Source organism: Bombina bombina, chromosome 3 (genome assembly GCF_027579735.1).
Source record: "Bombina bombina isolate aBomBom1 chromosome 3, aBomBom1.pri, whole genome shotgun sequence".
In the NCBI taxonomy this organism is placed as follows: Eukaryota; Metazoa; Chordata; class Amphibia; order Anura; family Bombinatoridae; genus Bombina; species Bombina bombina.
Window position 1 is genome coordinate 539,980,311 of NC_069501.1, and position 26,144 is coordinate 540,006,454.

Consider the following 26,144-nt stretch of genomic DNA (forward strand, 5'->3'; position numbering starts at 1 on the left):
TATCTGTGGTACGTATGTAATATCTGTAGTACATCTGTAATATCTGTAGTACGGCTGTAATGTCTGTGGTATGGATGTGATATCTGTAGAACAGCTGTAATATCTGTAGTACATCTGTAATATCTGTGGTATGTATGTAATATCTGTGGTATGTATGTAATATCTGTGGTACTTATGTAATATCTGTAGAACAGCTGTAATATCTGTAGTATGTATTTAATATCTGTGGTACTTATGTAATATCTGTAGTACATCTGTAATATCTGTGGTACATATGTAATATCTGTAGAACAGCTGTAATATCTGTAGTATGTATGTAATATTTGTGGTACTTATGTAATATCTGTAGAACAGCTGTAATATCTGTAGTACGGCTGTAATATCTATAGTATGGCTATAATAACTGTGGTACAACTGTAATATCTGTGCTACGGCTGTAATATCTGTGGTACGGCTGTAATATCTGTAGTATGACTGTAATATCTGTAGTGCGGCTGTAATATCTATAGTATGGCTATAATAACTGTGGTACAACTGTAATATCTGTGGTACAGCTGTAATATCTGTGGTATGGCTGTAATATCTGTAGTATGACTGTAATATCTGTAGTACGGCTGTAATATGGCTGTAATGTCTGTAGTACTACCCTAGAGACAAGACTAAGTAGCCTGACAAAATATGCCCCCGTGTACAAGGTTTAAATTTACAAAATAAACAGTATAAATGTAAGATGGGATTCTAAACCTGAAAAGGAAATATAATTAGATTTTTATAAAACAGAAAAAGAGAGAGGTGATAATACTGCTATATCAGTTCCTATTATTTGTCACGGTGCGGACCTCAAAAAATTATAAAAGTATATTCAAAAAGAAAGAAGTCAAAGGATATACATTACTACCATTTGAAAAGAGAGGAAAAAATACACAGCACTCGTAATTATGGAACAATTATTTTTGCATTTTATTAGCCCTCCAACAGGCAGCCACCAAACCGTGTATATACATATAAACCATATAAACCTGTTAAAAATTATGAAAAGGACTAAACGGTACCGCTGTCACAGAAATATAAACTATTGCACCTCAAAAGCATAAGTGTTTATATAACACATTTGATACAATTAATCTGCAGCATATGGGAGAAGTAACATATTACCACAACTTCGAACTGACCGTTACGTCAGATACTCACATACCACAAGAGCCGTAGGCGTTGCGCTTTCGGCACAGTGCCTCACATGGAGTAGACTCCTCCCATGACTTGTGATGTCAAACTGGGAAATGTATCATGTGTTGATTACCATAGGTTTCGACAGTGCCGACTCCTATCTGCTGATTGGATCACTATTTCACCAGACAAATCAAAGGAAACTTCCACAAAGATGATATAAAATATACTGCAAACTCACAGCGGCAATAGGTATCTTCAAACGATCAATGTAAAGGAAAATACAGGCAAATCGCTTCATCTGTGCTGTATCCCGCTTCCAATGGTGTCAAAAGCATTGTTTGGTGAATTTTGTAGTGAAACATAACTTATCCTTTCCTAGGGTCACAAATATTCACTTCCTTGCGTACACCCAGGGGCCATACACTGGCATCAAGATATTTCGTAATAGGTATCACCAAGTTTAGTAAATCAGCAGCAAAAGTTCACCTTTTTTAAGGGGTCGGGTGGTAGAAAGTAAAGTCCTTTACCATAGTGGGACACAATCGAGTGTCAAACAAGTGAAATAAATGCACATCATGCCAACGCACCTTTCACCCACTTGTGCAGACCGGGACCTCATCAGGGCATATGTTTTTACCCAGAATTCTCCATCTTTTTATAGTACCTTGATGGAATTACAGGTTAATTGGACATCAGCTGAATAAGGTGAACCATTCCACCTTAAGTAAATACCATACCAGAACAGCGAATTCTTCCAATTTTTTACAATATGTTAAACAAGAGATTGGCATAATTACCCTAAACTTTTTTCTACATATTATCCATATAAATCTATATACATCAAATCTATGGGTTATTTCTAAATTTAAAACTAGTAGTTATAAATGATATTCTATACTATCCATATATACATAGCACATATGAGGGCATACAGATTGTTTTTATTTTTAGAGAAAGGATGCAAATTCAAACTTATCATTCAAACCTCTAGGGATTTTGGTGCCAAGCCTAAAAATCCATCTAACTTCTTTTTGTAATAGTACCCTATTGTTGTCACCACCTCTACCTGAGGTGATTCCTTTATCAATAACTATGAATTTTTGGGATCTCACATCACTATTATGGAAACGAAAGAAGTGTCTTGCAACATTAGTATCCCTATTGTTTAGAATATCGTCTCTATGCTCCTAAATTCTGTCTTTTATGAGTCTCTTTGTTTTCCCTACATAGAAAGTCAGGCAAGAACAGCATAAAAGATAAATAACTCTTTCTGACTGGCAGTTGAAGAAGAATCTTATATCATAAGATTTAGTCCCATTAGTTGAAAAACTTTTTGCACTGTCCATATATGGGCAGTACACACAGTGGCCACATGGGAAACTGCCTTTAATCCCTTTATTTCTTCTCAGTCAGTCTGCTTCAGACGGCCCCTTTACAAACTGGCTCTTTACTAATTTCTCTTTCAGGTTTTGAGATTTATTGCTACCATTTGTGGCCTATTTCCTACCACTTGTTTTATACGTTCATCCATGGTTAAGAGATACCAGTTTCTATTAAGGATCCTACTTAGTTCATTCCATTGGCTACTGAATGTTGATATAAATCTAATTGGGCCTTTTTCTTTCTCTTTTCTTTTTCATATAGGATTGAATCTCAGGGCATCCCTCTTGCTCTATATAGGGCCCTTTTTAAGCATCTCTTCGAAAACCCTCTTCTAAGAAATCTGTCTACCATTTGAGCTGCAAATTTGACCATAGAGGAGCAGTTCCTCCTCAACCTAAGGAACTGTCCATATGGAATCCCCTTAATAAGGTGCATAGAATGATTACTTGTAGCATGTAAAATATTGTTAGTAGCATTAGGTTTTCTATAATTCTCTGTTACAATACAGTTACTCTCTTTTTTTATCTTTAAGTCCAGAAATGTCAGCTCTTTTGCATTTGTTTCAAAAGTTAGAAGGATATTTTTGTTATTGTTATTCAGTATTGAGACAAAGTTACTGAATTCTTCTGATGTGCCATCCCACAGGATGAGCACATCGTCCACATATCGGACCCATAGCTGGACATGTTCATCCATGATGTCACTAGTTATTAAAAACATCAGATAATTCCCATGCCCCCAAATGGAGGCAAGCATAGGTGGGGGCACAAACTGCCCCCATCGCAGTTCCCCTCACCTAGCGGTAAAATTTATTATCAAAAGAGAAAACATTATTCTCTAAGATAAATTTCAAAAGGGACAAAATAAAATCTGAGTCTTCCCTATATTCGGTACTTTTAGTCTCCAAAAATCCCTCAATTGCTTTTAAGCCAATAGTGTGAGGTATAGAGGAGTATAAACTCTCAACATCAAGGGATGCTAGAATAGTTAATTGTTGTTAATCCATCAAGCTTTCTAAGTAGATCTGCGGTGTCCTTTACATAGGAAGGGAGAGTATCAAGGAATGGGCGTAGATTTTGATCCACATAGAGACCAATCTTTTCAGTTAAACTTCCAATTCCTGAAACGATTGGTCTCCCAGGGGGACATTTCATATTCTTGTGTAGCTTAGGCAACACGTAAAAAACATGCATTATAGGATGTTCAGGGAAAAGAAATTGTAACTATTTTGCAGTAATGATTCCCATACCTTTGGCTTCATTTAACAATCTAAACAACAAATTTTGCATCTTGCTCAAAGGATTAGAGTCTAATTTCTCGTATTGATTTCTATCATTCAGTTGTCTCTTAACTTCATTGAGATATAAACTCTCTTCCATCAAGATCAAATTACCTCCCTTATCTGCTGCCTTAATCACTAGATTTTTTGCATTACTAAGTTCACAAAGTGCCTTCCTCTCAACAAATGTTATTTTATTACCACCAACTATTCTCTCATTTAGAGATTCAATTTCTTTTCTACTTTTCTGACAAAGAAATTCACTGAGGGGTAAAGGGACAAAGAGGGCATGAACTGTGATTTAGGTTTAAAGACAGGTTTATTTGATGCCTCAGTGGAATTCCTCCCTTCCTCACTTTCATCTGGGAGCGATTCCAATGCAAGTAAAGCCGTGTCTTCATCTACACTATGGGCTACGCCTCAGCTCGCCTGTGGCAGTGCAAAATTACCCGCAGGTATTCGCCATTGCACACGAGCGCAATTTTGCGCTCGCGTGCAATCCTGCCCCCTGCCCGCGCACAGCCAATCACACGCGGGCAGGAGCTGTCAATCTCCTCTGTCTGACTAGACCGAGGAGATTGAAGTTCGCCACCTTAGAGGTGGCGAAGAGGTTAGGGAAGCGGCGGTCTGGTCACCGCTGCTTGATAAATGACGGCGAGCAAGTTCTTGTGAGAACTTGCAGCCGTAGGGCTTTAATAAATCTAGCCCTATGTCCCAGTTTATTCGGTTGCATAATTTGTGATAACACTACTTTTCTAGCAAACAAAATGTAAATCTTTTATAGCCTCAAACCTGCTCAAACTAGATTTTGGACAGAAAGACAGTCCTTTTTTAAGTAATCTAATGTGAGCAAGGTTTAATGGGAATGAGGACAAATTAGATTTTTGTGGTTTACCTTCAAAAACATATATGGTTGCTTTAAAGGAACATAAACCTAAAGCTTTCATTCGTGATTCAGGTAGAACAGTGGTTGTCAAAGTCTTACACAGTGGGCCTCCCCTTTAGCAAAACTTTCAAGATGAGCCCCCCCCCCCCCCCGCGATAGATGTTATTGCACTCACAAGCACTCATAAGGCATCCACACAGACATCCACTTACAGAGTTTCACAAATAAGAATAAAGGGTGTAGTACAGGACACAGATGAACAGTCCTATTTACTGAATATGATCAGTGCAAAAACACAAGGCTCTTACACACACACACAATTATAAAAGTACCCATAGGCAGCCACATGCGCACACACACAACAACAACACACACAAGCACCCACATGAACCCACATGCACACACAAGCACCCATAGGCAGTCCCATGAGTACACACTCAAGCCCCCATAGGCAGCCACATGCACTCACACAAGCCCCCATAGGCAACAACATGCCCACATACCATCCCCCATAGGCAGCCACATGCACACACACAGGCCCCCATAGTCAGCCACATGCACAAACACACACAAGAGACTCATAGGTGGCCACATGCACAAACACACGTAAAAGACCCATAGGTAGCCACATGCACACACACAAGCCCCACAGGAAGTCACAAGCATATACAAATAAGCCCCCATAGGCAGCACATTCACAAACAATCCTCCTAGGCAGACACATGCACACAAACACATGCAAGCACCCATAGACAGTCACATGCATACACAAATAAGCCCCCACAGGCAGCCACATGCACAAACAATCATCCTAGGCAGACACATGCAAGCACCCATAGGCAGTCACATGCATACACAAATAAGCCCCCACAGGCAGCCACATGCACAAACAATCATCCTAGGCAGACACATGCAAGCACCCATAGGCAGTCACATGCATACACAAATAAGCCCCCACAGGTAGCCACATGCATAAACATGTGCAGGCATTAATTTGCATAGTACTGGATATACATGCATTATGGGGTTCATTTTATTTATGGCCAGCATATGCTTTCAACCTTCTTTAACGTTTGCCTCTGTGCTAAGAGGATGTTTTTTCAGCACTGTACATATAAACCACATGGACCTGAAGTCAGTGTGTCCCTTTACTTTACTTTGCTGCATCTTTTCAGCTGCCTGTGGTTAAAGTGAAGCTCTGTATGTGCCCTGTCTGTGCGACACATAGCACGCGCTCCTTGCTTCACTTCAAGCTCACACAGTTGAAAACATGCAGCAAAGCAGCGTCCTCTCATTTGTACTTACGGTAATAAGCATCGCTGGCCGGTCACTGAGCCTCACTGTTTGCTGGAGAGGCTGCCGCCGAAAAACTGTTGAACATTAATTTTAAAAAAAACACATTTCCACTCCTGTTCCCGCGCCTCCCTTAAGAGCCCTGGCGCCCCCTGGGGAGGCGTGCCACACAGTTTGGAAACTGGTGAGAAAAAATTCCAACGTATTTTATTATCTTATTTGCTTTAATCTCTTGGTATCCTTTGTTAAAAGAGCAGCAATGCACTACTGTGAGTTAGCTAAACACATCAGATGAGCTAATAAAAAGAGGCATAAATGTGCAGCCACCAATCAACAACTAGCTCTCAGTAGTGCATTGCTGATCCTGAGCCTGCCTAGGTATGCTGCTCAACAAAGAATATAATAGAACAAATATAATTAGATAACATAAGTACATTGGTACTAGGTAGAAGTAAAGTTTTTCACAATTGCATGCTCTATCTGAATCATAAAAGTTTAAAGGGACATGAAATCCACATTTTTTTCTTTCATGATTCAGATAGGGCATACAATTTTAAACAACTTTCTAATATACTTCTAATGTCTAATTTGTTTCATTCTCTTGGTATCCTTTCTTGAAGAAGCAGTAATGCACTGTTGGAAGCTAGCTGAAAGACAAGATGCATATATGTGCAACCACCAATCAGCAGCTTCTGAGCCTACCCAGGTATACTTTTCAACAAAAGATACAAAGAGAATAAGATAAGTTAGAAATAAATTGGAAAGTTATTTAAAAGGGCATGTTCTATCTAAATCATGAAAGAAAAAATGTGGGTTTCAAGTCCGTTTAATTCTGACTACTGTCCCTTTCATAAGAAATACATTAAATAAAAAAACACATTTTGCCTTGTAATATGTTATCTTCTGCAAAATGTATAATTATTATTTGTAATCCTTTAATTAGTAATATTTTACTCAATATCATTTTTATATTGTTTTTGTGAATGCATCAACCATAAAGGTCTGCTCCAAATTTATCACCCTCTCTGTAGCTAGACAGACAGTTTGTTTGAAAAATATGCATACGCACTACATGGGATTTTAGTTTTTGCCTTTGATCAAAAGATTACTAGAATGTAAGTGAATTCATTCTGGTGCTAAACTTGTTTTATGTGTAAAACAGGCTCTGCTATATCCATAACAGAAAATCTGTAAAGTATAATAATATCCACACAAATGACATGTGCAGTACTGCATACAATCAAAGGAGAAATTCTCATATTTCTCAAATACTTAACAAAGCTTGTTATACTAAGCTAAGCATAGTTAGCAAAATAGAATATAATGAGAGTTCAATGTGGTGAAAGTAAGAGTGAAGGAATCTGAAGGGGAAAAAAATAAAGAAAATGTAAGAAAATGTAAATATAGGATGTGTGCTCTGCTATGTTCATTCAGATGTCTCTAATGATCTCACTCACAGAACTCTCTCTTCCCTTCTCTCTCTCTCTCTCTCTCTCTTTCTCTCTCTCTCTTTCTCTCTCTTTCTGTCTCTCTTTCTCTCTCTTTCGCTCTCCAACCAAAGTTTTATTTTCACGCTTGGAGAGTCTTGTATCTTTCCACTAATAGATCTGTGGAACTCGTCCTTAACAGCCAGTAAATATTAGTATGAAGTACACAACTGCAAATTACATTGTTAGTTTTACAATATTTTTTTTTGTTACATGATAGGGATTTTTTAAGTTTTACTATTTCCCCCTTAATTTGTTACACCTCTACAAGCAAAAATTCAACATATTGCAGCCTTTCTGCTGCTGCCCATCACAGTGTACTCTGCTGGTACTTAAAGGGACAATACATCATTTTGATTACTTATTGTTACATACCAGAGAAGCATCCTGCAACTGGTTCCACATCTATAAGCTTGTAAGAAGCACATGAAACATTTAAATATTCATCTTTTTTAGGAACTGTAATAGTCTGTATTTGTAGCAATTTGAACAAGCATTTAATTTTGATTTATAAATAAGAACCAACAATTTCCTCAAAAGTAGGTTTGTAACATAAAAGAAGCTTGATGAATTCGTTGTCAGTGCTTCATATAATGTATTACTATTTGCCCAATAAGTGACAGTTTATTAACTTCATAAACTGTATTACTTTCAGGGCATTTGATAATGCAAACAGTTCAAATTAAGCAGTAACGTAAAATATAGTATTCCTTAATTAGGCAGGTAAAGTTCATCTAAATAAGTAAGGATAACGATTAATAATAAAATAATTAGGTCTGACCTGAGAACACAGGAATTGTTACTTGTCCGTTTGTTATGAACAGCAGCGTGGTACTCAGAGGGAGAGCGGTTGCGGCTGCAGCTGATGACGTCACCGCTACTTGCTGTGCTGAGTATGATGCTGCTAGAATCCTGTTAACTTGTAAATGCTTCAGGGTTTGATGTCGAGTTAGTTTGATTTCCTTATAGTATGAAATATCTTCCAGTGTTGAATTGAGTAGAAGAGCTGCTAGATGTAGGAATGAAAAATAAGAGATGTTATCAGTAACTCTTCAAATAAGAATTTATGAGGCTGTTGGAGAGTGAGGAAAACTCTCAGTGTAACGCTTGTGCTGTGAACCCTTTCTCAATTAACCAGCAATGAATGCTGGGGGGATGTGCTTGATATAGGAGGCTCTTAAAGGGACAGATCATTAGCAAGCAGTAACCCTGACAGAGCCCCCCACAAAAAGAACCACAGCGAGGTTCAAGGCCTAGGACGATCAGGGTTACGTCTATGGAAGAGGGAAATCAGACGTGGAGCAGATATGTTCGAGGCAGGCTCCCAGGAATCATCCTCATGGCCAAAACCTTTCCAATGAACCAAATAGAAAAGATTCCCACGACGTAGTCTAGAATCCAGAATGCTATGAACCTCATACTGGCAATCAAGATTAGCAGAAGGTATTGGGTCTTCTGATGTAATATTTGTTATGGGTAGGTTGCAAGGTTTGATAAGAGACACATGGAAAGTTGGATGTATCTTAAAAGTTGATGGTAGTTGGAGTGTAACTGTTGTTGGACCATTTACCCTGACGATAGGGTAAGGACCCAAAAAGAGTTTACCTAGTTTCCTACAAGGATAAGGTATCTTGAGGTTCTTAGTGGAGAGCCATACTTGTTGTCCTACGGAATATTGAGGACTAGGTCTGTGGCGAAGATCGTAGTACCTGCGTTGTGATGCCTGTGCCTGAAGAATATGTTCACGAATTGAAGAAAAGTTAGCAGAAATGTCATTAACCAGATCATTCACCTGAGGACATGGGGTGTCAATCTTCGGAAGTAGTGTGAAATTTGGATGTAAACCATAATTTATAAAAAATGGTGATGTGCCAGTTGTAGAACTCTTATTATTATTATAGGCAAATTCTGCTAGGGGCAAGTAGGTGGCCCAAGAATCTTGTTGGTGAGAGCAGAAACAACGTAGGTATTGCTCTAGCCACTGGTTCACCCTCTCCGTCTGCCCATTCGTCTGAGGATGGTAAGCAGTGGTGAGTTTTTGTTCTATATGCAGAGCAGCACACAAATTTCTCCAGAACTTAGATGTGAATTGAGTTCCACGGTCACTAAGGATGGTTTTAGGTATTCCATGCAGTCTTACAATGTTTTGAATGAACAATTCACTGGTGAACTTGGAAGTGGGTAGGGAGGTAACCGGTATGAAATGTGCCATCTTTGAGAATAGATCGGTGACAACCATTATAGTGGTATATTTGTTAGAGAGAGGTAAGTCCACGATAAAGTCTAGGGATACCGCCTCCCAGGGTACTTGAGGTATAGGTAAAGGCTGTAAAAGACCCACAGGGAGTTGTTTAGAAGGTTTGGAGGTTGCGCATATAACACATTTAGAAATATATTCTTTGAGATCGAGGTTAAGAGTAGGCCACCAAAAAGATCTCTTAAGTAAATCCAAAGTTTTATCCCTTCCCATGTGTCCAGCAAGGGGAGACTCATGAACTGTTTTCAAGATTGAAGATCTAAGATTTGGAGGTATGTATAGCTTCCCGTCCTTATAGAGTAAGCCATCAGAATTGTAAGTAAGATCTGTATGAGGTACTGATGGATCAATAGCGGTAGCATCTTTTATCACTGTAGTTAGACTTGTTATAACTCCAATGATAGAGTCCTTAGGAACAATAGTAGTAGGAATGCATGGTATTATAGGTTTAGGACCTTGTCTAGAGAGGGCGTCAGCCTTGCCATTTTTTGTACCAGGCCTGTAGGTAATGATGTAATGGAAACGAGAGAAGTAAAGACTCCAGCGTAATTGTCTGGAGGATAGAGTTCGATTAGACTGAAGATATTGCAGATTTTTGTGGTCAGTATATATGACAGTTGGTTGTGTTGCACCCTCAAGCAAGTGCCTCCAGTGATCGAAGGAACACTTTATTGCAAGTAATTCTTTCTCGCCAACTGGATAATTTAACTCTGCTGGTTGCATCAATCTAGAGAAGAATGCGACCGGATGTAAGGGTTCTTTGAATGATTTCCTTTGCGAGAGGATTGCCCCTATTGCAAACTCAGAAGCGTCAACTTCCAGGATAAATTGCTTTTCTAAATCCGGGTATTGGAGAATGGGTGCTGTAGTGAATTTATTTTTTAAAAGGTCAAATACCTGTTGAGTATGGCTTGTCCACCTGAAAGGATGATTCAATTTGGTGAGTTCAGTAAGAGGTTTGGAAATAGCAGCAAATCCAGGAATGAATTTCCTATAATAATTTGAGAAGCCAAGGAAACGTTGAACATCTTTCTTACATTGAGGAGTCGGCCAATTATGAATGGCCTGAACCTTGTCATCTTGCATCTTGATTCCTTCAGGAGAGATGTTATACCCCAGAAAAGAGATATTATTTGATTCAAATATACATTTTTCTAGTTTAGCGTATAGGTTATTTTTTCGTAACCTAGTGAGAACCTCTCTAACATGCATTCTATGTTGATCTAAATTTTGTGAGTAAACTAGAATATCGTCCAAATAGACAACAACATATACATCCAAAATATCTCTGAAAAGATCATTGATTAAGCATTGGAATGTTGCTGGGGCATTGCACAGACCGAATGGCATCACTGTATATTCGAATAGCCCATATCTAGTCCGAAAAGCAGTGAGCCATTCGTCGCCAGCTCTCATTCGTATAAGATTATAGGCACCTCGAAGATCCAATTTAGTGAAAATTGAGGCCCCCCTTAATCTTTCAATTAATTCAGGGATTAAAGGTAGGGGGTACCTGTTTTTTCTGGTACGCCTGTTCAATTCCCTGTAATCAATGATTGGTCTTAACGTGCCATCTTTATTGGTAACAAAAAATATGCCTGCACCTGCAGGAGAGGTACTAGGTCTTATAAAACCTTTTCGGAGGTTCTCATCGATATAATTTTTAAGGTGTTCTAGTTCTGGTTTAGAAAGGGGGTAGATATGTCCATAGGGAATTGAAACTCCTGGGAGTAAATCAATAGGACAATCGTAATCCCTATGAGGGGGCAAACATTCAGCTTCTTTTTTATTAAAAACATCTGAGAAGTCTGCATATTGTTTGGGTAAAATATTATCCTCAACCTGTAGCATAATTAAATCTGATGATGTCTCACTATTTTGAGTGAGATGAGGAAAAGATAAACTGAGGTCATTCCAGTTTATAGTTGGTTTGTGTTTACAAAACCAATTTATACCAAGGATTACATTAAACATTGGTGAAGATATGACATCAAAAGTGAGTGTTTCTGTGATGTGTGTGCAAGATATTACCTGTAATGGTGTAGTTTGGTGTGTGACAGGACCTGATTTTAAAAAAGAGCCATCAATGACCTTCACAGAGACTGGAGTTTTCTTAGAGACCAGAGGTATTTTATTCTGTTTCACAAAAGAAAAATCAACAAAATTTCTACATGAGCCGGTGTCCAGGATAGCTTCAGTTGTTATCCTGATTTGATCCCACTGTAAAATAATAGGGATAGTTAAATATGATGGTTTAATGGTTTTCATTAACAGGGATTCAGAGATGTTAGGCAACCTACCCTTCTTATTCCTAGCCAGAACTGGGCAGTCCTTTACTTCATGTGTAAGGCAGGCACAATACATGCACAAACTATGCAACTTCCTCCTAGTCTTTTCCTGAGAGGAGAGGGGACCCTTTATGAAGCCTATGTCCATAGGTTGTGGTGATTCCTTAGTTTGATAAACAGGTGTGGAGAGAAAGCTTTTTGTACCGCTAGCCTTTTCAGAGCGGCGTTCCCTAAGCCGTCTATCTATGTTAATAGTGAGAGAAAAGAAATCTTCCAATGAATCTGGAATACCTGTGCGTGAAAGCTCATCCTTTATATCCTCAGATAATCCTAAACGATATTGAGTTTTAAGGGAGACCTCATTCCATCCCGAATCACGGGCAGAAATTTTAAATTGTGTGATGTAAGACTCCACTGGGTTCTTTCTTTGTTTTAAAGATCTAAGTAAGTTTTCAGCTGTGACCTGTTTGAAAGGGTCATCATATAATGCTGACATTTGATCAAAGAATTCATCTAGAGATCCCAGTATTGCATCATCATTTTCAAAAAAAGAGTCAGCCCAAGCCCTAGGTTCCCCCCTCAAATATGATATCACAGTGAGCACTCTTGATCTTTCTGTGGGATAAGTACGTGGCTTTAATTGAAAAAGCAACAAACAGGAGTTTTTAAACTCTCTGAATCTTGAACGGTCACCAGAGAATTTTTCTGGGGGGGAGACCATAGGTTCAGGGATAGAATCTGCACTTGCAGGTTTAGGTGCCAGAGTCTCTCTTAAGCAGGCCTTCAAAGCCTGATTTTCCACTTGTAATTCATGGAAAGAACCTGATAAAGCTTCTAATCTGTCTGACAGGACTTGAACTTTATCACTTAAAAGATCTTGTTCCATAATTGCTGTTGAAAGTATATGTTTAGTATAGGATAATTCTGTGTACACAAACACTAAATCCTTTCTTCCTTATGGCTGGTTAATTCTGTAATAGTCTGTATTTGTAGCAATTTGAACAAGCATTTAATTTTGATTTATAAATAAGAACCAACAATTTCCTCAAAAGTAGGTTTGTAACATAAAAGAAGCTTGATGAATTCGTTGTCAGTGCTTCATATAATGTATTACTATTTGCCCAATAAGTGACAGTTTATTAACTTCATAAACTGTATTACTTTCAGGGCATTTGATAATGCAAACAGTTCAAATTAAGCAGTAACGTAAAATATAGTATTCCTTAATTAGGCAGGTAAAGTTCATCAAAATAAGTAAGGATAACGATTAATAATAAAATAATTAGGTCTGACCTGAGAACACAGGAATTGTTACTTGTCCGTTTGTTATGAACAGCAGCGTGGTACTCAGAGGGAGAGCGGTTGCGGCTGCAGCTGATGACGTCACCGCTACTTGCTGTGCTGTGTATGAAGCTGCTTGAATCCTGTTACCTTGTAAATGCTTCAGGGTTTGATGTCGAGTTAGTTTGATTTCCTTATAGTATGAAATATCTTCCAGTGTTGAATTGAGTAGAAGAGCTGCTAGATGTAGGAATGAAAAATAAGAGATGTTATCAGTAACTCTTCAAATAAGAATTTATGAGGCTGTTGGAGAGTGAGGAAAACTCTCAGTGTAACGCTTGTGCTGTGAACCCTTTCTCAATTAACCAGCAATGAATGCTGGGGGGATGTGCTTGATATAGGAGGCTCTTAAAGGGACAGATCATTAGCAAGCAGTAACCCTGACAGGAACTGACAATTGCTTCCAAGCTCCGCCCACTTATTGCATGAATATTTTGGTATTCTACATTTCTCCAATTACGATCGACTTTTGAATAATTTGTGCATGTGTAATTTGAAATAGCTACCTGAAAAATATTAAACATGCAGCACTAAACTGCCATACAAGAAAACAACTAACTGGACAAGAAGATTATTTAAAAGCTTAATGTAATTCTTACAAGCTTATAGATGTGGAACCCATTGCAAGATGCTTGTCTGGAATGTAACAATGAGTAATAAAGAATAAGTATTGGTTTTAGACTGTCCCTTTAAAAAAAAAAAAGTAATTTCTTTACTGATTGGCATGATTGGCTACTGAGTTTTGTTTCCGAATCATCTGCTTTCTGCTTCTGTTACAGATAGAAATCAAGATGCCGTTGGGACGTGGTACTTTGTTGCTGTTGGTGGCTGCGGTGGGATCAGTATCTGGTGGTGGACATCCAGCAGCAGCATACCCTCAAATGAAATACATGAATCCTATGGTCAAGGGTCCCATGGGTCCACCATTTAGAGAGGGGAAAGGCCAATATCTAGGTAAGAATTTTGTTCTATCACTTGTAGTAAGATTTACTTTTTGTGGTATATATGGAATATTTGGTAGCTATAAACATAGTTTTAAAGCAAATTCCCAAAGCGCCACCCAAAAATAAAAGTATTTTACATATAAAAATAAGTAATAATATTATAAATAAAATAAAATAATAAATACAAAGTGAATTGACCTGTGAATGCAGACAAGAAACACAATAAATCACAAATAAGTAATTTCAAAGGGGTATGTAGCAAATAAACTGATCACAAAAACCCCTAAAATGTAAAATGGCTTTCTTACCAAGTGCTAATTCACAATCTAAGAAACAATGAATCACTGTAGTCCATATAGAAATTAGCTGAACAGTCCAAATCCACACTTCTCTGCTGCTCCTTTAAAAAAACATTGGTGTGAATTCCGTGGTGATGCAAGATAAAACAGGTCCCTGTAGAAAACAAGAGAACAGGAGCGCAACTCCGTGCACCAAACAGTACACGGATGATGTAAGTGTAGATTTAAGAGCAATTTATTGATACACAAAAATAATAACAAACATTCAAACATCAGATAAAGCACTCACATCGATGACCTCAAACATATGAGGTATGTATCTGCAATTAGATGATAAAATGGGGACTTCTCTCCACTGATCTCCTCCTCTCTCTCCTTCGGAGTATTCAATAGCCAGCGGGTAAGTCCTTGTATAAACTTTTAGGACCCTCTCTGTACAGTTCTGACAAGCACCGCTCTGTAAAAAAGCCGGCTCCAGTGCGGCTGCTGTCTTTCACGTCAGAGTACGTCCAAACGTCTCGTCAAGTGGGCGTGGCCTTACGCGTTTCGCGAGGCTCCTCCTCGCTTCGTCAGAGGCAATGCCCACATTGCTTGTCAAAGCCCTTCTTATTCCATTCAGGTTTCTTTATCTAAATCGTTATAGGCTGTTCATACACCTTGTGATTCAAAAGTCTGCAAATGTTTCATTCTCAATCCAATAGCCTGTCAGTTTAGTCCTTTGAGCCAGGCAATTACATATGTAATAAGGATTTCATAGCAACACATAAATGAATATTATTTAAAACATAATGCTTCATATTAAAAAACGATAATCAATATGGTCAATATATAAAAGAGAAAACCTAATGTCATATAAAAAAGATTAAAAAGGTGATATTTAGTAAAAAATACTTAAAAAGTATATATATAAATTAGTATGGGAACTTTACATGAAACACATCTACTGCTATTATTTCATACATAAAACAGCTTTAAATGCATCTGATAATATTAATAAGAACAAATAATAGTAAAAGATGATATTAAAAATAATATTAAAAATGATATTAAAACCCTCCTACCTGACTAATATGTTAGGGTCATAGTTTGATAAGTTGGGAATAGGATAAATATATAAAAATAAACTCAATATAAACTAATCCTCCTCGCACATCTAAAAAGGCTGCTAAGTCTATATCCCGATTCATACTCCCTGGACCCACAGCTTCCAGTTTGTGAATCCAGTAGGTCTCACGTTGTCTTAGGAGTAATAGTCTATCTCCTCCTCTAATAGGGTTCTTAACATGTTCTATAGCTAGAATACTAAGACCTGTATTATCTTTACCATGTGCTTCCATAAAATGTACTGGCACACCATGGTTGTCTAGCCCATTCTCTATATTTCTAAGGTGCTCGTTAAATCTTGTCTTTATGGGCCGTTTCGTGCGACCTACATAAATTTTGTCACACGAGCACCTTAGAAGATACACAACATAGCATGTCCTACAATTCATTAGGCCTTTTACTCTAAAGGTAGTTTCACCTTTCCTCTTTCCAAAGGCACATTTATTCTTTTCCATGTGTGCACAACAATTACAATTTTTCCTACCACATTTGAAGAAACCCTCCGTGTTCTTACTTAGCCAGTTGGTCTCATTTCCAGATTTAAGCATACTCAGGCTAATCCTATTCTTGATATTCGAATTCCTCTTAAAGATAACCTGTCCCTTATCATTCAGAATATCTCTCAGAATTGGATCTTGCATAACAATAGGCCAGTACTTCTTCATTGCTTTCTCAATTTCCCTCGAAGCTCGATTAAATTTGGTCACAAATTGTATTTTTCTTTTGTCATCTCTACTCTTTTTCTTTTGCTTAGTGCCCTTTATTAGTTTGTCCCTATCCATTTCCCCAACTGTTTCTTGGATCTCTCTTAGGTGGTTAATTTCATATCCCTTTGCTAAGAATCTATTCGAGATTACCCCTGCAGCTGCTTGATAATCACTGTCTTTAGTGCAATTTCGTCTTGCTCTCTGGAACTGACCTAGGGGGACATTCTTTATCCATTTGTCATGGTGGCCACTGTTGGCATGGAGATATCCATTTGTGTCTGTAGGTTTCCTATACAGATTAGTATAAACTTTACCTTGTTCTTGTATAATCTCAAGATCTAGAAAGTTTATTTTCTCTTGACTCCACTCCATGGTGAATGTTAGATTAAAGAGGTTCTTGTTAGTATATTCTACAAAGCTCCTTAGTTCCTCAATGGGACCATGCCAAATCATGAGAACATCATCTATATAGCGATACCACTGTTTTATATTACATTTAAATGGATTATCTGTGTTGAAAATAAACAAATCCTCCCACCACCCCATGTAAAGATTTGCAAAGGTGGGAGCAAATTTTGTACCCATTGCGGTACCTCTTATTTGGAGGAAGTATTTATTTTCAAACACAAAGTAATTTTTAGTTAGAATGAACCACATGGCCTTTTCCAAAAAATCCATTTGGGTCTCATTGATGTAGCCACCTTTCTTAGCAAAGTATTTTACAGCTGTAATTCCCAACAGGTGGGGAATTGAGGTGTACAAAGAACTGACATCCATGGTCACCCAAATAAAATCTTGTTGCCACTCTATGTTTTTTGTCAATTCCAAAATGTGTATTGTATCCCTCACGTATGACCGCAAACAGGGCACCATTGGTTTTAGTACCTGATCAACATACTCTGATAATTTGGTGGTGAGGCCCCCAATCCCCGACACTATCGGTCTCCCCGGAGGGTTCTTTAGATCTTTATGTATTTTGGGGAGATGATAGAAAATCGGAAGGACTGGGTTCCCCACCACCAAATATTGGAACTCAACACTACTTAGAACCAGATCGTTTTTGCCTGTTCTAATGAGCTCCTCATATTCAAGTAGGAAATCTTTAGTCGGATTTTTCTCCAGGACTTTATATGTATCAGGGTCACTTAATGGTCCGTAGTGCTGACAAGGGCGGGGGTGTTGTAATTCAGGGAAGAGGGGATTACATCAAGGAAGCGAAACACCTATTAAGTGACCCAAAATTTGCTCCCACCTTTGCAAATCTTTACATGGGGTGGTGGGAGGATTTGTTTATTTTCAACACAGATAATCCATTTAAATGTAATATAAAACCGTGGTATCGCTATATAGATGATGTTCTCATGATTTGGCATGGTCCCATTGAGGAACTAAGGGGCTTTGTAGAATATACTAACAAGAACCTCTTTAATCTAACATTCACCATGGAGTGGAGTAAAGAGAAAATAAACTTTCTAGATCTTGAGATTATACAAGAACAAGGTAAAGTTTATACTAATCTGTATAGGAAACCTACAGACACAAATGGATATCTCCATGCCAACAGTGGCCACCATGACAAATGGATAAAGAATGTCCCCCTAGGTCAGTTCCAGAGAGCAAGATGAAATTGCACTAAAGACAGTGATTATCAAGCAGCTGCAGGGGTAATCTCAAATAGATTCTTAGCAAAGGGATATGAAATTAACCACCTAAGAGAGATCCAAGAAACAGTTGGGGAAATCGATAGGGACAAACTAATTAAGGGCACTAAGCAAAAGAAAAAGAGTAGAGATGACAAAAGAAAAATACAATTTGTGACTAAATTTAATCGAGCTTCGAGGGAAATTGAGAAAGCAATGAAGAAGTACTGGCCTATTGTTATGCAAGATCCAATTCTGAGAGATATTCTGAATGATAAGGGACAGGTTATCTTTAAGAGGAATTTGAATATCAAGAATAGGATTAGCCCGAGTATGCTTAAATCTGGAAATGAGACCAACTGGCTAAGTAAGAACATGGAGGGTTTCTTCAAATGTGGTAGGAAAAATTGTAATTGTTGTGCACACATGGAAAAGAATAAATGTGCCTTTGGAAAGAGGAAAGGTGAAACTACCTTTAGAGTAAAAGGCCTAATGAATTGTAGGACATGCTATGTTGTGTATCTTCTAAGGTGCTCGTGTGACAAAATTTATGTAGGTCGCACGAAACGGCCCATAAAGACAAGATTTAACGAGCACCTTAGAAATATAGAGAATGGGCTAGACAACCATGGTGTGCCAGTACATTTTATGGAAGCACATGGTAAAGATAATACAGGTCTTAGTATTCTAGCTATAGAACATGTTAAGAACCCTATTAGAGGAGGAGATAGACTATTACTCCTAAGACAACGTGAGACCTACTGGATTCACAAACTGGAAGCTGTGGGTCCAGGGGGTATGAATCGGGATATAGACTTAGCAGCCTTTTTAGATGTGCAATAGGGTAACAAAATGGGCTTTTTAGGTATTATCCACAATTTAATGTATCTAAGGTGTCTCCTGTATGGATTTTAGGTTTTTATAGGGAGGATTAGTTTATATTGAGTTTATTTTTATATATTTATCCTATTCCCAACTTAACAAACTATGACCCTAACATATTAGTCAGGTAGGAGGGTTTTAATATCATTTTTAATATTATTTTTAATATCATCTTTTACTATTATTTGTTCTTATTAATATTATCAGATGCATTTAAAGCTGTTTTATGTATGAAATAATAGCAGTAGATGTGTTTCATGTAAAGTTCCCATACTAATTTATATATATACTTTTTAAGTATTTTTTACTAAATATCACCTTTTTAATCTTTTTTTATATGACATTAGGTTTTCTCTTTTATATATTGACCATATTGATTATCGTTTTTTAATATGAAGCATTATGTTTTAAATAATATTCATTTATGTGTTGCTATGAAATCCTTATTACATATGTAATTGCCTGGCTCAAAGGACTAAACTGACAGGCTATTGGATTGAGAATGAAACATTTGCAGACTTTTGAATCACAAGGTGTATGAACAGCCTATAACGATTTAGATAAAGAAACCTGAATGGAATAAGAAGGGCTTTGACAAGCAATGTGGGCATTGCCTCTGACGAAGCGAGGAGGAGCCTCGCGAAACGCGTAAGGCCACGCCCACTTGACGACACGTTTGGACGTACTCTGACGTGAAAGACAGCAGCCGCACTGGAGCCGGCTTTTTTACAGAGCGGTGCTTGTCATAACTGTACAGAGAGGGTCCTAAAAGTTTATACAAGGACTTACCCGCTGGCTATTGAATACTCCGAAGGAGAGAGAGGAGGAGATCAGTGGAGAGAAGTCCCCATTTTATCATCTAATTGCAGATACATACCTCATATGTTTGAGGTCATCGATGTGAGTGCTTTATCTGATGTTTGAATGTTTGTTATTATTTTTGTGTATCAATAAATTGCTCTTAAATCTACACTTACATCATCCGTGTACTGTTTGGTGCACGGAGTTGCGCTCCTGTTCTCTTGTTTTCTACAGGGACCTGTTTTATAAACATAGTTTTATAGTGTAACATGTTACTTAAAGGGACACTCAAGTCAAAATTAAACTGTCATGATTCAGATAGAACATGCAATTTTAAACAACTTTCTAATTTACTTCCATTAACAAAATGTGCACAGTCTTTTTATAGTTACACTTTGAGTTGCCAGCTCCCACTGAGCAAGTGCAAGAATTCACAGAATATATACGTATATGCATTTGTGATTGGCCTGATGGTTGTCACATGATACAGGAAATAGACATAACTTTGAAATTTGTCAGGAAAAAAATCTACTACTCATTTGAAGTTCAGACTAACTGCTAATGCAGTGTCTTTTTAACATGCATTTGTTGATTATGCAAATCTACTTTATTGACTGGTCCTTTAACCCTTTGAGTGCTAAGCACTTTCCTTCCTGGGTGCCAAGATTTTTTAATGTTTTTTTTATTTTTATTTTTTTTTAACAATTTTTTTTAACTTTTTATATTTTTTTCAGACCCCCAAGACTTACATTGTTGGAAAGGTTGGGTAATTACCTTTCCAAATGGTGGGTCTTGGGGGTCTGTAGCTGCTTAGATGCCTGAGATAGAGGCTTCTAAGCAGCATGCCCCCTGCTCCTATACTTAACATTGTAACATTAAGTATAAATAAAGTTGCGTGGTGACGTCATCACGTTATTGCGCGTGACGTCAGCAAGCAAAATGGGTAGCCCCGGTGATGCCTGCCACTCTACAGGCACGATCGCCAGGGTAGGAGCGGGTGGGAGCTCCCAGATCTCCCTCAAGGTGGGAGAGTGCTAGCGACGGCTCTGAGCCGTCGTTAGCACCAGAGTGGGAAACTCTGTGACGGCTCAGAGCCGTCGTTAGCACTCAAGGGGTTAATGGGACATAAACCACATACTTTTTTTTAAAAAAAATCCTTCTACGTTAATAGTCAGGCATATTATTTGCTTCACTTTTACCCTCTAAAACAGGATAAGCAATTTATAAATAAAAGCAAGAGGTGTGTAATGTCTATTTTTGTAAATATGTTTATTATGGAAACGGTATGTGCAATGGAAACTAATATAGGTTATTATATCCCCTAACTATTTAACTAGCTAATAATTGAAAATCTAAACAAGAGAGCCTGTGAAAAAATGATCATAAAGTTAATGTAGAGGTAAACTGTGATACTTTTTAAAGGGATATGAAACCTGTGACGATTAAGCCTTTCCAGTCAACCATCACAAATGGGGAGGGTATGGGCATGAAGGGGTTAACAGCACGCAGCTCCTGGTTCCCTTACCTTTAACTCGACAAAGGACTTAAAGGGACACCAAATTAACCCCCAAATACACCAACCCAGCTTAACAAAATCCATGCCCACACAACCCCAGTTTAACACGTGCTGCCACCACCAAGAACTTTGAATAAAGGGTGTCTTGGAAGCCCCAATAACTCACAGAAATTAACAATTTGGTAACGTGCCTTTAACCTTGTCTCTTCAGAGTGGGAATTCACATATTAGAGCCCAAAAAATGAATTAGATTTTCTATATGTTTAATAATAAAAATACTAATACAGGTTACACAGTGCTAAATTATTAAAACATTCAAAATAAAATATATGCAAAGTTACAATTCTTTAAAATAAAATGGGACATAAAAATAATACACAATATCTAAGCTTTTTACCAAGTTTCTTGAGATATGTGGAGAGCTCCTTTACGTGTTAGCTGCTTGTGTCCCTCCCAGGCTGGTTCTGACTAAATTATCTGTAATATTAAGTTAAAACTCAGCTTTCTTTTGTCTTGTCAAGGCCCCCACCCTTGTTATAATTTACCATTCATAGCCAGCCTTAACTCACAGTATCATGAAGTACCATCCACCAGAAGAGGAGGGGGGTCTTGAGACCACAGCATTCCTGAACACAGATGTTACACAAAGAAAGAGCAGTTCAGATTAACCTGACAATGCTGAGACCACAATACCACCTCTGCTGGGTGGCTGACCCAGGTATCGACCACTCCACATGAGTGTATCATGCCAAAACCCATAATGTTTATATTATTATTTAGATAGAGCATGTAATTTTAAACAACCTTACAGTTTACTTCTATTATCTAATTTGCTATATGTTGTTGAAAAGCAAATCTAGGTAGACTCAAGAGCAGCAGTGCACTACTGGGAGCTAGCTGCACATATATGGCTCTTGTCATTGGCTTACCTTATGTGTTCATTTAGCTCCCACTAGTGCATTGCTGCTCCTTCAGCAAAAGATACCAAGAAAACAATGCAAATCTGATAACAGAAGTAAATCAGAATATTGTTTAAAATTGCATGCTCTATCAGACTCAAAAAAGAAAATATTTTTGTTTCATGTCCCTTTAATTATTGTTCTACAAAATTAAAATATATTATTAATGTAATTAGAATCCATTTTCATTTACAGATTAGAATTCTTAGGTAATATTCTTATGACTGATGAATATATGAATGAAGATATCGTTCATTTTCTGCCCACAACAAAGATTTATTCGTTTTTTAACAGAGATTCATAAAGTACCATTAAACAATTGTTTTCAAGAATTCAGATCATTTGAAAACGCTGCAAAAACTTTACAATAAAATACCAAATATTCAGTGTTCTATGAAACTAATATGTTATAAAGTGACATTAATAAGAACAGGTTATAGATATACCCAGTGTCTTTAATCTCACATATATATATATATATATATATACTGTATATATTATAGCTTCGTGCTTTAGCCATTAAGGAAGATAGGAAGACGGAGGCGAAAACTATAATGTTGTAGAAAGGTGTATTTTTTTTATTTTTTTATTTTTTTTATATTTTTATTCAAAATTTTGCATAACAATAACATATCCAATGGGGACTCGCAGGACCCCATTTCAACAGTAAAGTCAAGTATAACACCGGGTCTTCTGACCGTACACAACAAGAAAAAGAAAAGAAACCAAATAGGGCAAATTGAATTAGAATAAGTTAAGTTGGTCTCACCCTGTGCAGAATTAAGTTACAGGTTGTTGCTTGTGAGGATGAGCGGATCAATGATTATGCAGTAGAGCACTTCAGCTTAAGTGAGTACAGGGAACGGAAGGGGGGGAGGGATAGGGGGGGGCACAGAAAGGTGTATTTTTGTACAAAACCCGACATTAAAGTAAGAGTAACTATTTGCAGATGAATAATTTAATTTGCTTTTTCTAAAGGGTTAGAAATTAAGCCATGACTGGTAATCTAAACATTTTTATAATCTGACTTGTTAGTGTTATACTCAAAAGATGCCACCAGAGGGCAGCTGCATGTCAAAGCAAGAATGACAGCTATTAGACCAGGTCATTTAATTGGTTATTTTAAAAACACCATATAATTATGCTTCCTTAAATACAATTTCAAAGATGTTGCAACACGTTTATTTTATGTATTTTTTTAAATCTGATACAAACAATAGACTAAATGTTTGTTTTAGTTCTTTATAGTTTTCAATTGCTTTACTGTTTTTCACGTTCCCTACACTTGGCTTGAACACATGTGCTTCATTAAAGGAATCTCTATCATTTATATGAAAGAGCCTGGGACTCGAATAGACATAGGGAATGAATCTGACTAGTATCATGTTGTATATATTGTAAGACTAGAGCTGGGACTTTTGTTGCTGATGTTGCACCATTTATAAGCTTTCTAACATATCCCAGTAATATCTTCTGTTCTCTGCCCACCAAGACACTTGTTCAGTTCTCAGAGCTTGTAGTTTGCAGTGCAATAGATTTTATATACCAAATGGGTGACCAGAAGTTTGTAGTAGTTTATGAATAACCCATTACATAGATTTCAAAACAAGCAACATCATTTTTCATGAGATGGCTAAACATTTTGCTTCCCACATGATGCAATTTCATAATTTATTATGTTAATTTAGTATTTAAAGGGACATGAATCCCATACATTTTCTTTCATGATTCAGATAGATTATACATTTTTAAACAACTTTCAAATTTACTTCTGTTATGAATATTGCTTCATTCTCTTTGTATCTTTTATTAAAGAAGTAGCAATGCACTCCTGAACACATTTATAAGCCAATGAAATTGGGCATTCAAGTTCAGCCACCAATCAGCAGATAGCGCCAAGCTCCTGAGCCTATCTAGATCTGCTTTTCAACAAAGGATAACAAGCAAACAAAACAACATTTGATAATAGAAGTAAATTGAAAAGGTGATTACAATTACATGTTCTATCTGAATCATGAGATAAATATTTTGGTTTTCATGTCCGTTTAAATATATCATGGTGGTTTTTCATTGTTAGGAAAACATGGTTTGTTTGGCATCTTTTATCTTATCTCTGCTCAACCTAATTAGGGACAGATTTGTGATATATTTTGAGTTCTTATATACAGAAATCTCACAATCTTCTGACTTAAATCACAGGAAAGGTTAAAAAAATAATAAAAGTATATTGCAAAGCTGTTGTACTATGCATAATTACACATTTTATATTACAATCTCAAAGTGTTAACTGTCCCTTTATATAGACTGTACATTACTTTGTAAAATACATTTCTGTTCCCCATATGAAAGAACAGCATCTAATTATGTTATTTTTTTTCTTTTTTATGAAAAATATGAAGTGAATGTTGGTTCAATTTGAAATAAATACATCTATATAAGAAACGTATTAGCTGTTAGTAACTTCCTACTAAAGTTAAAGGGCCATGATACCCAAATATTGAAACACTTGAAAGTGATGCAGCATAGCTGTAAAAAGCTGACTAGAAAATATCACCTGAACATCTCTATGTAAAAAAGAAAGATATTTTACTGCAAAAGTTCCTCAGCAGCCACATCCCATTGTAAAGGACTTCTAAACAGCAAATCAGTATGTCTGTCCCGGGACAGCTAAGGGAGTGAGCTTACGTGCACACTCATCTTATTTCCCAATTCAGTTTAAGGAAGTTTACTATGAAATCTCATGAGAGTTAAGCCAAATCTCATGAGATCACAGTAAAAGAGTTCATGACCTCAGCACTGCTGAAGCTGATTGGCTGCTATTCATTTCTTCATTTTTTTAAAAAAAAATTTTTACTTGCAGCTGGGCAGCAGCTGAGTATAACTTTTTACAGAGAACTTACTCTGCTGAGCTGAGGAGATTGTGAGGTAAAATATCTTCCTTTTTTATATAGAGATGCTCAGGTGATATTTTCCTGTCAGCTTTTTACAGTTATACTGCATCAGTTTCAAGTGATTTAGCATATGAGTATTATGTCCCTTTAATTGGCTGATACTCCCTACTGAAGCTCATTGGCTGATAGTCACTTCCTATTAAAGTTTATTGGCTGATCCTTCCTATTGAAGCTCATTGGCTGATAGTCACTTCCTACTAAAGTTTATTGGTTGATACTTCCTACTAAAGTTCATTGGCTTATAGCCACTTCCTACGAAAACTCATTGGCTTATTGTCAGGGGCAGAACTACCATTAGTGCAACAGGTGCAATGGCATCAGGGCCCAAGTGTTGGGGGCCCATAGCAGCCAGTGTAGAAATACTTAAAATCAATATAAAGTGTAGAATGCTCATTTCAATGTGTGTGTATGTGTATATACACACACAAACACACACACACACACACACACACACACACATATATATATATATATATATATATATATATATATATATATATATATATATATATATATACTAAAAATCAATTTACAAAAAAGCATGTATTTTATTACTATTTCTTTTTACTAAGTTACCTTTTGGGGGCACCCAAACAAGTTTTTCCACCAGAGCCCAATTTTGAGTAGGTCTGCTACTGTTGATAGTCACTTGCTACTTAAAGGGACACTGAACCCAATTTTTTTCTTTCCTGCTTCAGATAGAGCATGCAATTTTAAGCAACTTTCTAATTTACTCCTATTATGAAATTTTCTTGATTCTCTTAGTATGTTTATTTGAAAAGCAAGAATGTAAGTTTAGATGCCGGCCCATTTTTGGTGAACAAACTGGGTTGTCCTTGCTGATTGGACAGCACCAATAAAAATTTGCAGGCTCCTTTGCTTAGATGCCTTCTTTTTCAAATAAAGATAGCAGGAGAACAAAGACAATGTGATAATAGGAGTAAATTAGAAAGTTGC

General features: G+C 37.1%; 1 protein-coding gene across 1 annotated transcript in view; it reads left to right on the forward strand.

Moving 5' to 3' along the window:
• Positions 1-26,144, forward strand: part of COL8A2 (collagen type VIII alpha 2 chain) — a 233,782-nt gene that overhangs the window by 176,464 nt on the left and 31,174 nt on the right. The window contains exon 3 of the mRNA XM_053707010.1: positions 14,164-14,338. Coding sequence (XP_053562985.1) covers positions 14,176-14,338 — 163 coding nt within the window. The 5' untranslated portion in view covers positions 14,164-14,175. The remainder of the gene's footprint in view (positions 1-14,163; positions 14,339-26,144) is intronic.